At 44.7% G+C, this 12841-nt stretch overlaps 3 protein-coding genes across 4 annotated transcripts; 2 read left to right on the top strand and 1 right to left on the bottom strand.

Annotated features, from left to right (window-relative positions):
• The first annotated feature begins 1187 nt into the window (after positions 1 to 1187).
• On the top strand, positions 1188 to 1775 carry LOC136456323 (uncharacterized). The gene has a single exon (XM_066456148.1). The coding sequence runs from the start codon at positions 1188 to 1190 to the stop codon at positions 1773 to 1775; it is 588 nt and encodes a 195-aa protein (XP_066312245.1).
• Positions 1776 to 3778: 2003 nt separating this feature from the next.
• Positions 3779 to 6124, bottom strand: LOC136482936 (uncharacterized). The gene is made up of 4 exons (XM_066480084.1): positions 6002 to 6124; positions 5252 to 5344; positions 4210 to 4568; positions 3779 to 3897 (listed from the first exon to the last, which is right to left on the bottom strand). Exons 1-3 carry the CDS (start codon positions 6122 to 6124, stop codon positions 4239 to 4241), a joined length of 546 nt encoding a protein of 181 aa, XP_066336181.1. The 3' UTR covers positions 3779 to 3897; positions 4210 to 4238.
• A 4741-nt stretch (positions 6125 to 10865) lies between these two features.
• LOC136482920 (uncharacterized) lies at positions 10866 to 12373 on the top strand. Of its 2 annotated transcripts, none has more exons than XM_066480081.1 (3): positions 10866 to 11118; positions 11525 to 11684; positions 11769 to 12373. In XM_066480081.1, exons 2-3 carry the CDS (start codon positions 11601 to 11603, stop codon positions 12258 to 12260), a joined length of 576 nt encoding a protein of 191 aa, XP_066336178.1. In that variant the 5' UTR covers positions 10866 to 11118; positions 11525 to 11600; the 3' UTR covers positions 12261 to 12373. The 2 variants fall into 2 exon arrangements, with proteins under 2 accessions (XP_066336178.1, XP_066336171.1); XM_066480074.1 differs by having other exon boundaries at positions 10866 to 11168.
• Positions 12374 to 12841: the final 468 nt, after the last annotated feature.

Genomic DNA, 12841 nt, shown 5'->3' with positions numbered 1-12841 from the left:
CACCATGTGTATGTGTGTTAGCTTTTCACAATCACTTCCCAAAGGATGTTAGCCACTCAACTTGCCACCCCACTCGATCCTAGCGACAATGCAAAGTTAGATCACTCGAGTGGCACTAGATGACCGATATGCAAACAAGTTTGCCCCTTTTGATAGTACGGCCATCTATCCTAAACCCGGTCATAAACTTCTCTACACACCTATGACCGGTGAAATGAAATGCCCTAGGTTATACCTTTGCCTTGCGCATTCCATTCCATCTCCTTCAATGTCGATGCAACACATGCACCAACATGATCAACAATGATATGATCTACTTCATATCATCACGTGATCATATTGGTTCATCGATCTTGACTTCACTTGCTCTTCACCGTTGCCATCGTCCATCGGCGCCAAGTCTTGCTCAAGCTTCACCGCCACGCGGTCCATCACTCTAAAGCCTTTGACTTGCCATTCACGCTTGCAACCAGTCCATCAAGCCAAGTCTTGTCTTGATCTTCTCTACCTTGATCACATGACTCAATGTCATGTCTCATGTGCAATAGGCTCCTTCATCATCACATGTGTGAGCTTTGCAACATCTCCAAGCCATTTTCACCTCCATGGCATATGTTGCTCATACACATGTACCTGTGGACTAATCACCTGTGTATCTCACATAAACACAATTAGTCCACCTAGGTTGTCACTCAATTACCAAAACCAAACAAGGACCTTTCAGGAATGTCTGCGGTCTCAATGACCGCGTGAGGAGGAATGTCGTCAAGGAATTTGTGTTGCTCCTTAAACCAACCATAGTTTGCATCTAGGAGACCAAGCTCTCCTCTATTTGTAACAATGTTGCTGTCGAAATAGTGGGGGGCTCCTTTGACTATGATTTTGTGCCTGCTGATGGCGTGGCCGGGGGTATCATGTTGGCCTGGGCACGTGATTGCTGGTCGATGGACTCTCTACACAGGGGAAGACTCTCCCTAACCGCCAGATTCTCCAGCAGGGCTCTGTTGGGTCAGCCCTGGTGGATCTCAGTCGTATACGGGCCTCAGCTTGATTCAGACAAGATCGAGTTCCTTGATGAGCTGCGACAGTTCAGGGCCGCCTCCTTGGGCCCTTGGTTCCTATGTGGCGATTTCAATATGATCTATCGGGCATAGGATAAAAATAATGACAGGCTTGATATGCGCAGTATGCAGCGTTTTCGGGCTTTCCTGGACCAGCTACAGCTCGAGGAAATCAACATGGTGGGGAGATTATATACTTGGTCCAGCCGCAGAGAACAGCCAACACTGGAGCTCCTGGATAGAATGTTCGCCACGGCGGATTGGCTGTCTGCCTTCCCCAACCATGTCCTCAAACCGTTCTCCTCCAACTGTTCTGATCACTGCCCTCTGCTGCTGCATCACCATGTCTACAATGGGGCAAAACCAAGGTTCAAGTTCGAGCTGTATTGGATCAAGCTATCGGGGTACATGGAGGTCGTCGCTGCCGCATGGGCGTCTACTCCGATCGGCGCTGTTCCTTTCCGCATCCTGGACCACAAACTCCGTAATGTGGCCAAGGCTCTACGTAGCTGGAGCAATTCCAAGCTCAGTAATATCAGAATGCAGCTTGCGATGGCGAGGGAGGTTATCTTATGCCTTGATGGTGAGCAAGAGAGAAGGCCGTTAGACTCCTGGGAGTTCAACTTACACTGTGCCCTCAAACGTCAGGACGAGGTGGAAGCCTGGTGCACGGCCGGGTTCAGGCGCCTCCGCTCACTCGTGGCCAGGATGTGAGGCTTCCCGGCTGCTTCGTGTGTTTTAGTCGCAAATTAGTTGCTATGTAATCGCTTTATGGTGCTCGTTGTTCGTTGGAGTCCGGTAACCTTGGATTACCATCTCCAAGTTGTTGTTTGAAACTCCTTTCTTCTTAATGAAAAACGCGCTTCGGCGTGGTCGGAAAAAAAAGAGTAGCTGCTTACTTGTGATTCATGAGTATGGTAGTTGTTGTAATCAATTTGAACTATGCAGTATTCTAGGAAAGCAGGATACGAAATCAATCAGACCCGCTCAACTCTGATCGAATGGACATCATAATAATCATGATTACATTAAGTGAGGAGATGTAAAAAAGAAAGGAACTAATTCCTTCTGCAATAATAATATAATACGAGTTATCTTCATACCGTGCTTCGAGAACAAAACTGCCCTTTGCAATAGTAATCAAACAGGCAAAAAGTGGGGGTGAAAAGTTGTGCATTTTTTTGTTTCAGCTTTTAGCTAGATTCTACTGGCCAAAAGTCGTAATCCAAAACAAATAGCTTAGCTATTGAGCTTATTTTTGAAAAGCTATAATTGTCGCTTTTGTGAAATTAAACTAGAAGCTAAAAAACACATTGAGAAGAACTTTTCTATCATTGGTGTATTGAGAAGCTAAAAAATTATTATAGAAGTCAATAGCGAAAAGTCCAAAGTCAGAAAGCTAGCTTTTCAGTCAAAAGTTACAGCTCAAACAAACAGACTCTTAGTCAGTACTTTGTCTAAGGGTAGTTTGTTTGAGCCATAGTTTTTAGGCTTTTGGATTTTTGGCGCAAAAGCTAGCTTTCTAGCTTTTAACTTTTTGTTATTGACTTTTGTAATAAAAGTTTAGCTTCTTAGCACTCCAAAACCTAGAAAAGTTCTTTAGAACATGTTTTTCATCTTTTAGTTCATTTCCTCATAAGTCAACTTTCTAGTTTTTTAAAAGCCAACTAAATATCTAGGTTTGTTTGTTATACCTTCTAGCTCATAGAAGCCAGCAAAAAGTTGAAACAAATAGGCCGGCCCTTTTTTGGAGGGCTTGGGCTTCTCCAAAATAGAGAACCACGAAAAGTCACGTTTTAGTGGCTTCAGCTTCTAGCTCCAAAACGACCTCAGTTCACTGTTTTTGGCTTGTTAGAGCCCCTACAGAAGCCGAGGCCCTAAGCATTGCATGGCCGTAGGCCCGTAGGCATGTCAAGGTGAGGCTGGATGGCTCAGGCGTCAACTTGTAAAACTCTTCATTCTCTAATCACTTATTAGTAGTGGTTACAACTTACAAACGAAAAGACAGGGGAATGTGTTGCGTCGACTCGCCAACTATATATTTTCATGAAAATAATGGGGCCCAACTATTAGTTAGTCAGTTTTATGCCAAATTTACCAATTTTTTTTAAAAAAAGCTTATTACATTTCCATAGAAAAGTTTGGCAAACTGTGGCCATGATCCAAACAGGCCTTTGATATTCTCTAATCTATTCGACCACATACTGCCATACTCAAAGAAATGTGCAATCATCTATATGTAGTCGTCATTAGTTCCTCTATTGCATACGAAACACAATGTATCCTTCCGTTGCAGTGAAACCGATCAGAAGCACAAACAAATAGGGAAATAGGTTTACACGGCTTGACAATAAGTTTGCAATCATTCTGCAATTTCTGGGTGGAATGTACCATCTCTAGATTTTCCATTATGCTAAGAGTCCATTTTACTCCTGACCTTGTGAATGCTTTCACAATTTCACTTCTAAATCCTACTATTCAAACAATGGTATGATTGGCTTTTTCTTTAATCATTTAATCCTCACGGAATGCCAAACCAATTAGCCACGGAAATTAACTATCAACTTGCACCACCAAAGTTAATCAGTAAAGAGAAAATCGACCCGTTAGATTCTAAAAGAAAATGCCACCAAGTTACGGATAGATGACCAAACACAATTCTACACAAGTCTGAAGTGCACACTGTCAAACAACAGCAATCTGCAACCAATCAGCAGCTACATTTGATCCTGCCTGATGCTCCCAGCTAGATACACCATATATGTACTTGAAATAGGTGAAAGTTGATCCTTGAAGGCCACCCACCATCTTGCAACTTTGATCTCAGTCCTAATCTCTGAGGCTCGCAAGACAAACGTACAGTTGATATCAGCAATTAGAACTGGAAAACAAGGTTCTGATTTTGATAAGATATGAGGTGGCCGTAATATGGATTAACAGAGCTAGGGAAGCAATGTGACAATTTGTGGCCTTCAGATTTGATTTGGAGGAACTATTTGTGGAACTTCGGCTGCGACACCCCTAGCATGTATGATCCACATGAGTAGTATCAACCTAAACACATTGATGTGAAACCAGAGAAGGTATATACATCTAACCAAATTAACGTGATGGAAGAAGAAGAGCGTGGGTGAGTCAGAATCATTACCAGTTAGGGTGCACATCCCATCTACTTGGTCACTTCCTTTTAGAAGGCAACGTCTCCACAGGATTTGGTATATCCTTTTTGGCGAAAATTACAGGCCCTGCATGAGAAAGCATTTCTCCATCCTCTGGTTCACTCTCAGTCTCGGACTCTTCACTAATCCATCCATAGCAGGGAGGCCCTGCACAAGGAGGTCCTTTTGCTGGAGGCATTGGCAGTACATATTCCGGGGGAGGTGAACTGTTGGCAGAAGCTTGCAGTTCAAGGGCTGACCGAGATTCATTCGGTGCCTCACCATGCACTCGTGAGACTTCCATACAATTTTGTGGTGATGCCTCTTCTGCAGCAGCTGCTTCTTGTTTCTGCACAACGAAAGCCTATCCATTTAAAAAAATTCTGGATGGCAAAATAAATCTCACGAAGTAATTTTCAAAAAATGAGCGGCTTTTCTCGACAATTTGTTGATGACTAACATAAAATTTTGATCATAATATTGTATGTTTCATTGCGAGTTGTCATAGTAATCATAAGCAGGTTTGCAAATGCTGACAAGGCTGAGAGCTTCGCATGGATGCATGTCCATAAATATGCAAATTTAGATCATTACGTTGTTGCCTAAAAAATATTATCCTAAGCTGTCGCGTTACTTGGATCGTAAGCCAGTGAAAATGCTTCTGGATTTCAATTTTCCAAAGGAATGCATGCGGCACAGAACATATCTATGGATCAATGCTACAACTCTACATTCTGGCATAAGAGGCTATGCACAACTAAGATGTAAAAAAAAGGGATGTATCCAGTGCAAAGAGCTCTCGCTGTGTGCGGGGCTAGGGTCTGGGAAAGGGTGTCAGTGGCAAGCCTTATCCTCGCCTGTGCAATGTGAGGAGACCGCGACTCGAACCCGGTACCTTTCGGTCACAGGCGGTAAGACTCTACCGCTTGCACCAGATGTAAATTTCAGGAAAACAGAACTCAACCATGCGATGCAAATCAAGAATAGCGACAACGAAGTGCCACGGGCAGGCGAGGAAGAAAGAGAGCTCACCTGATCCTGCTGCGCCTGTTCTTCCAGGAGTCTGTTAAGCACCATACGGTATGATTCCTCCTCCAGGAAGACCCACCCATCTCTCCCATACAGCTGTATCATTGAGTATCACGGACAAACCAGTTAGTATTCCTTATTCCTCAGTCAAGCATTTGTTGCATTTGTCAGAAAATAAAAGGAATTCTTCAATCTCTTTCAAAATTTGAATAATCAACAGATCAGCTCTTCAATCATGAAAAAGGTGTCAGGTTTCTACATTCCTCAGCCAAAAGAATAAAGGGGAGAAAAAGTAAAATTATGACACTACCGAGAGTGCACCCACCTCTCACTCCCACAGAGCGAAATCAAAGTAGTTTCTTTGCTAGGAACATCCTGCACCACGCCTGTCTAAAATTCAGATGCACTTCGATGTTCTCCACTGAGCTAGATTTTGAGAAACCCGAACCAAAAAAAAAAAAAATTGTTGCTGTCTCCCTGTGGTTTCTTGAAGCAGGGAAAAGCGCTACCTTTTCTACTCCACCAGCACAAGAATTTCAACCGCGTCCATACTCCATACACAGCGAAAAGGCGGGAATCTTGGACGTATATAGCAATCTTGAGAGAGATAATAAAAAAGTGGAATTTTCTTTCCCATCCGTCTGAGGTGCAGAGCAAGTCTGAAGAGGAGGAACATGGACAGAAGCATACCCTAGTACCCTACGCTACTCGATGGCAAGATGCCATGCAGGATTTCTGAGGAAGGGGAGCAACAGCTAACTGCAGGAGGTTGTTGATGATGTTGCGGATTTGGGGCTCGGCGAAGCCGTACTGGGCGAGGTGGTCAATGGCGGCGTCGATCCGGCGTTTTACTGTCTTGGGCCTCGGCCGCCTCATCGCGTCGGCCGCTGCGGTCCCCATACTGATGGAGGGGGGAGTGAACACCTTGAATGCTCCAAGCTCCGATTGAGAATATAAAGAGTCCCTGGGAATGCAAAGAGTCGGAGGAAGCAGGCGAAGCGCTCAACAGAAAGTGGTAAAAGGCGTCGTGTTGGGCGCTGGGCCTATGCATCGCGAAAATGGTGCAAACCGGGATCCGATCATAGGATGGGCCGGGCTGGGCCAAAAAAACCCGACGGATTTTCCCTTGGGCCGCGCCTGACCCGACTACTGGCCCACGCCCAATCGATGGACACTCGGTGCGGCGGGGAGGGGATTTTTTATATTTAATACTGTATTTCAATAATAACTACGTCCAAGAAAATTTATAGATCTAACCCTTTTGTCACACTAATCCGATGACGTGACAAAATAACGCTGTGTTGGTACGGCAAGATCTGTCACGTTAGATGGCGTTTCATATGTGGAAATCACGCAACTCCCGTTGCCGTGACCGTATTGTTTCGTCGCGCCATCTGAAATAGCATGACAAGACTCAACTTTAAAAAAATCATAACTCTTCGATACGACACCGGGTGAAGATAATTTTCATATGTGAGATCTACAACTTTTTAGTTTTGATTTTTTCTATTTGAGGACGTTAAGATGTTGAAAAAAATAATATAAAATTTCACCAGCATAATAATCACGTACTAGCGCTTGTCGCATTAGAAAAATAGTATTTTTTTATATGGTGTCAAATGAAGATACTTTTTATATCAAAGTTGTTGCCCTCAATGAGATCTACAACTTTATATTTTTGAGTTTTTATATTTAAGGTCATTGAGATGCTCGAGAAAATAATATAAAGTTTTAGCAGCATATTAATCGTGCTCCAGGCTTATCACCCTTAATAAGATCTACTTCTTTCATTTAAATAATATTTTTATGTGACATGGCTCCAGGTCCCGGTGGCCGGCCGGATGTGGGAGAGGTTAGTCAGGCTGAGATTTGTGTTCAGTCGGGCCGTCAGGCTATCATCCCGCGGGCTGAAATTCTGGCCTTAGTCTAACTCGAGTTTTGTTACGGGTCGAAAATTTGCATCCCAGCCCACCGAGCACCCAGTGTGTTTATCATGGGTATTTTTCAGGCGGGTTGGATTGGGTTGGGTCAGGCGGCCCATGATCAAAGTCTATGCCCAACTGCCACCTCTACCATTCGTCCCATTGTTTTTGAGCTAGTTTCCTATACCATTATAATTTATAAAAGATCCAAATTTCACATGGACCACTGAAAACATAAAGTAATATTCCATCTATCATCAATCATCATCATTTCAAAAGCCCTCTAGCATGACGAATTTATTTGGTTCTTGCGTCGTAAGTTTTTCTCTTCTATAAGCTAGCTTAGAATCGGATTTAATTATTAGTGGTGCGCTATGCATTAAGCTAGTGTTTGGTTGAGTAGAAATGATGCTAAATTCAGCAGAACCGTATCTCATTCGCTCTTGTAGGTCATCTTTAGGGGAGGTCTTAACTGAATCAAGCAATGATCGCACCTGCCCGAAGCAAGAACTGTACTTAAACAAGATTGATGAATAATGTTGGAAGCAATGGTTATGTGGAGTTACTCAACAAGTTTGGTTGAAGAAAAAGGAATATGAAAGATACGTGAGTCAGCATCTGTGAAGCCTTTTGGTAGAGTTATTGGTGCTGCAAATATAGACGACTAATACTCGTTCCCTCGTAAGAGTGTTGATAAACTAACGAAGGGACTGATATATCATACTCCTTCTGTCCCTTTTAAAGCGTTGTTGTAGTATTTGTGTTACTCAAACTTGGTTTGTAGAAAGTATTAGCAATATTTGAATATCTAAATAAGTTTATTATGAAAATAGATTCGAAGATCTATCTAATGGTACTAATTATGTATCATATTAATATTTTTTTTCCTACTCCCTCCGTCCTTAAATAACCGTCGCTTTTAGTTTTCGTGCCATAAGTTTAACTGGATTTATAAAAAATACGTGCAACATTTGTGTTTTTAAATAAATTTATTATGAAAATAAATTCAACGATCTATCTAATGATATTAATTTTATACCATAAATATTAATATTATATATATAATAGTCAAAGTTGTTTTTTGAGAAGTGGAAAGGATGGTTATTTAGAGACGGAGAGAGTATATTTGGTTAAAGTTGAATATGTTTGAATTGAGAATAACACTTGAAAAGGGATGTAGAGAAAATGGATGTAGCCTGCAAAAATCATCATGCGTGCAGCTCGCCCAAGCCCTAGGACGAGCACAGCTTTGCTACCTTGCACATTTGCAATGTGCATCGTCCTCCCTCCTCCCTCCTCCCTCCTCCCTCCTCCCTCCTCCGTGTCGTTCGTCCGCAGATACACAGCCACGCACATACACATACATGCACGCACCTTGGCGTCGATCTCCGTGTCTTCCGGTTCCGGTCATATCGATGGACGATCCACACGCCACCCGACGCCCGTGCATGCGTTTAGTTGCTTTTGCTTGTTTTCAGTGACAGAAAAGTGCATTTTTATCTCAGTTTCTGCAGCTGCCTGCCCCCTCCGGTCCAACTCGATCATGCTCAGGGCCGGCCCTAGGTAGGACACGAAGTGCGACAGCTGAGGTCTAAGCAGATGAGGGGTCCAAGTCTAGGGATACAAACTCCTATATCCTATAGTTCATTAGGCATTAGCAAACTAATAAGAAGATGGACATAGAATTGGCCAGGCGGTCTAAAAACACAACATCGGCATTTTTTTTCTAGTTTCCTTTCCCCACGGCCCTCGGGTAGAGAGGAGGCGAGGAGTCACGCGGCTAACAACACACTCTGATCTGAGTTCGGGACGTGCGCCTTACACACGTGGAGCTGGAGAGCCGCGCCGCCGCGAAGAGCTAGACTACCAGAGACACGGACACGGCGCACGAGGACGGTGACCAGGCAGGGCTCCACGATGACGACATCTTGATTCTTGACTTCTTATGAATTGCGATCACCGATAAGTTGTTTAGGCCCAAGGTATTTTTTTTCTTTTTATTTTAAATTTAAATTAATTATTTGTATAAGACTTCTAGTACTTTGTATCCATATAGTTATATTTTTCTTCTTTACATTTTTTTTATCGCTCCTCTAGATCAATTCCATGCGTTTCAAGTTTCTACAGTATGATCAACAACGATGCTTCTAAACGTTCAGTCACTTCTGTCAATATAAGTACTTACCGAATGTGTGGCGTCGTAGAGTAATTCTGCTCAAAGCAGTGTACTACTGCAAACTACTCCGTAGCGTGCAGTATATTACGAGTATGTACTAGCCAAGTAGGAGTACGTGTCTGACAATGTGTTTGGTCAGCGGATGCAGAGACACTGTTGGTACTGGTAGTGGACTAGTGGTAGGGGCCTGGCCTGCGCATGGTCTGGTCCAACGGTGAAAAGCAGACACATGCCATCGCCTTCGCCGCCATACATGCATGCATGATTCAAAAAGGTAGCCAAGGCACGTGATCATCGTTAATGTTGTCAGTTCTGTAGAAAAGGAGAAAAGGAGTGAGGACAGTAACTTGATGGCTATATATGCTAATAATAAATCTGCTAGCACCGTATTCAACGCTGCTCTGCTGCGGCCAAATGAATTATTGCTAGCAAGTGCTCCGCGAGGCAAGGCAATTCTCAACGGTCACTTAGGCGGGCTTCACCGGCTCCGGCTTACAGTGAATTTGAGGAGGAGCCGGAGCCTCCGAGAGCCTGCGAAAGGGGGCCTTATTTTGATTTGAGTTTCATTTCATCCTTCAACCAACCTCAACATATATATACCACGGCCTTGTTTAGATTATAAATTTTTGCAATATGGACACTGTAGCACGTTTCGTTTGTATTTGACAAACTTTGTCCGATTATGGACTAACTAGGCTCAAAAGATTCGCCTCGTGATTTACAACCAAACTGTGCAATTAGTTATTTTTTTTACCTACATTTAATGCTCCATGCATGCGTTTAAAAATTGATGTGATGGAGAGAGAATGAAAAAACTTGGAATTTGGAGGTGATTTAAGGCCCAGTTTAGTTCCGATTTTTTTTGCAAAATGGGCACTGTAGCACTTTCGTTGTTATTTGGCAATTAGGGGTTGTTTGGATGGCAGCGTGGAAAAGCTGCCTGAGCCAGGCATCACTCCCAGGCGTTCGATTTTGAGCGCCTGGGGTCGGATGTGCATGCCTGGCCGGCGCTGCCCAGACTAGGGCTGCATCCAAACAGGCCCTTAGTGTCCAATCATAGTCTAATTAGGCTTAAAAGATTCGTCTCGTCGATTTCGTCTAAACTGTGTAATTAGTTTTATTTTTTATTTATATTTAATGTTTCATACATGCGTCCAAAGATTCGATGTGACGGAGAATCTTGAAAAATTTAGCAAAACAAAGTGGAACTAAACAGGCCCTAAACAAGGCACACATGTATGGACACACGCACTGTCAGTGCATGCACTGCGTTGCCGTTGCATGCCCGCACAGACAGGGAAACAGTGTACGGCACCGGTACTGGCCTGGCCTGGCCCTGCCTCTGGCCATGTGGGGCCCACATAGCGTGGGGGCCCAGCCAGCGGCTAAACTACTAGGCTCCTGCCAATATGTCTGCTCCGGGAGGGGCAGCTCATGCATTGCAAAGGATCATGCCACTGCTCTTGTTCGGCATGCCGAACCGAGATTAAAGGGCCAGGGCCAGCCCAAATATTCTCTCCAAGCATCATTGCATTTTCTGCAGCTGAGAATTGTGAATTTGAGATGGTGGCCTAGTTTTAGGTTATATAAACACCGCCTCCCCTCCCTCCCTTCAGACTGGCTGCAGCATCTGAGACGATCACCTTTGCTTTCTCTCTGTCTCATGCTGCATGCGTGCTGGATTCAAGCACCATCTATGGTCACTGGCTGAAGAAGAATCTAATCTAGTAATCTACCACTACACTGAAGAAGGAGACAAAGGAGAGAGCAAGGTAGAGGACAACAAGCATCTTTTGACCTTGTGGATATATACCAGGATCAGGTCAGTCAGTTGCCTCTGTATGCGTGTGTGTGATGCAGAGGCTAGTTTCAGTGCTATGTAATGTAATCACGCATCATTATGATTTATGAGTGAGGTAGCATTAGTTTCTTCATTACTTGTATGATTAGAGTAGAGCGCATATCGATAATGTCCTTGTTATTGTCTTGTTGGCATCTCTTGATTTGCTTGCTGTTTATTATGAGCTGATTGCTTGTTTTTCCAAATAAATCAGCTGTACCCATACATGGATCGTCGCTCCTGTAAACACAGCTTCTTTCCAGCAACTGAACTGAAACTAAGCTTCCATTTTACTGATCACTGATCTCTGCATCTTGCACCTTCAATTCTGGCTGCAGGCCGGATATCCAACTGGTTACTAGTCTCAACTGAGAGCAAGGACCGGTAGTCAATTAAGGACAGAGGACGGTGCAGATGGAGAATAAGCTTGCGAGTCACTGGGACATGGAGCTCCTGAAGATGGCCATGCTCAGGCACGAAGAGACCTTCAGGCAGCAGGTACCGTACCACACCACTCTTAACGCAAGACACCTGAATTCTGAAGTCTGTGCTGTTATGCCATTTCTTCAATCTGCGCAACAGGTCCATGAATTACACCGGCTGTACCGCGTCCAGAAGCAGCTGATGGGCCGTCCAGGCCGTCGTCGGAGCTCAGCTGCCGGCGCCAGAAAAGGCGGCGGCCGGCGGCGCAGGCAGCCGCGGCGCGCGCTGGACCTGCACCTGCGCCTCCCCGCCGACGAGTGCGTCGTCGTCACGCCACCGCCAGCGGAGGACGGGCTGGAGCTGACGCTAGCCATCGGCAGTAGTGGCGGCCGGTGCCAGAGGAGGCGGCGGGATGAGCCTGAGAGAACGGGCACCGCTACCCCCTTGGCCTCGGAGTCGGACATCTCCGGGGGGAGCGGGAGCCTGACGGCGTCGGAGTCGTCGACGGACACCGGCGGATCAGCACCATATCAGATTCAGAGGGCAATGACGCCGGCGTTCCGTCTCCAGGAAGCGACGACGGTGCCGAAGGTGAAGCCGCCACCGCGGTCACCGTGGCTCGTGCAGTGCGTCAGCCTCGAGATGGCGTGAGGTGGTCAATGCGTTTGGCCATCGTTCTATTATGAGAAGAGGATGCGATGCAGCCATGCAGGTACATGCATGTCAGGCAGCCGGCATTAACGTGATTTACATGTGAGCGCATGCCAAATTGACAAATTGCCGGTTTAACGACTATCTCGCTTGACCAATTGCCGATTTAACGACTACTTGCATGTTAACTTTGAGTAGTGTTGATGATCACTCTTGATGTTCATGATTTACATGTGAGCGCATGCCAAAGCGACAGTGGCAGAAAAAGACGCTTTAAAACATCAAGAAGTAACCGCATAACAAATTAACAATTCATCCTCCAGTTCCCTTAAAAAAACAAATTAACAATTCAGTAAAAATAACAGCAGATTTTGCATAACCTACTGCAGCTTGCGAAATGAGCAGATTAATTTCACAGCTGCTCCTTATGACAATAGTACTGGTGTCTAAGGTTAGTACTGTACTCATTCAGTAAAAGTTCTCAATAAACATTCTCCCCACTACTCTGTAGCCTCTCGGGGCGACATGGCACCAGGTATCATTACTACTAGCTAGGTCCACCCCCTGTTTCTCTTTCTGAT

The sequence above is a fragment of the Miscanthus floridulus genome, chromosome 1, assembly GCF_019320115.1.
Source record: "Miscanthus floridulus cultivar M001 chromosome 1, ASM1932011v1, whole genome shotgun sequence".
NCBI lineage: Eukaryota > Viridiplantae > Streptophyta > Magnoliopsida > Poales > Poaceae > Miscanthus > Miscanthus floridulus.
The sequence above is the reverse complement of the archived record's forward strand: the minus strand, read 5'-3'. Positions and strand labels throughout refer to the sequence as shown.

Coding starts and splice junctions, on each gene's coding strand:
- LOC136456323 (XM_066456148.1), top strand. CDS start 1,188: ATGCAGCGTTTTCGGGCTTTCCTGGACCAGCTACAGCTCGAGGAAATC.
- LOC136482936 (XM_066480084.1), bottom strand. CDS start 6,124: ATGAGGCGGCCGAGGCCCAAGACAGTAAAACGCCGGATCGACGCCGCC. Junction 5,345..6,001: donor ACAACCTCCTGCAGTTAGCT/GTTGCTCCCCTT, acceptor TCAATGATACAG/CTGTATGGGAGAGATGGGTG. Junction 4,569..5,251: donor AACAGGCGCAGCAGGATCAG/GTGAGCTCTCTT, acceptor TTCGTTGTGCAG/AAACAAGAAGCAGCTGCTGC.
- LOC136482920 (XM_066480081.1), top strand. CDS start 11,601: ATGGAGAATAAGCTTGCGAGTCACTGGGACATGGAGCTCCTGAAGATG. Junction 11,685..11,768: donor AAGAGACCTTCAGGCAGCAG/GTACCGTACCAC, acceptor TCTGCGCAACAG/GTCCATGAATTACACCGGCT.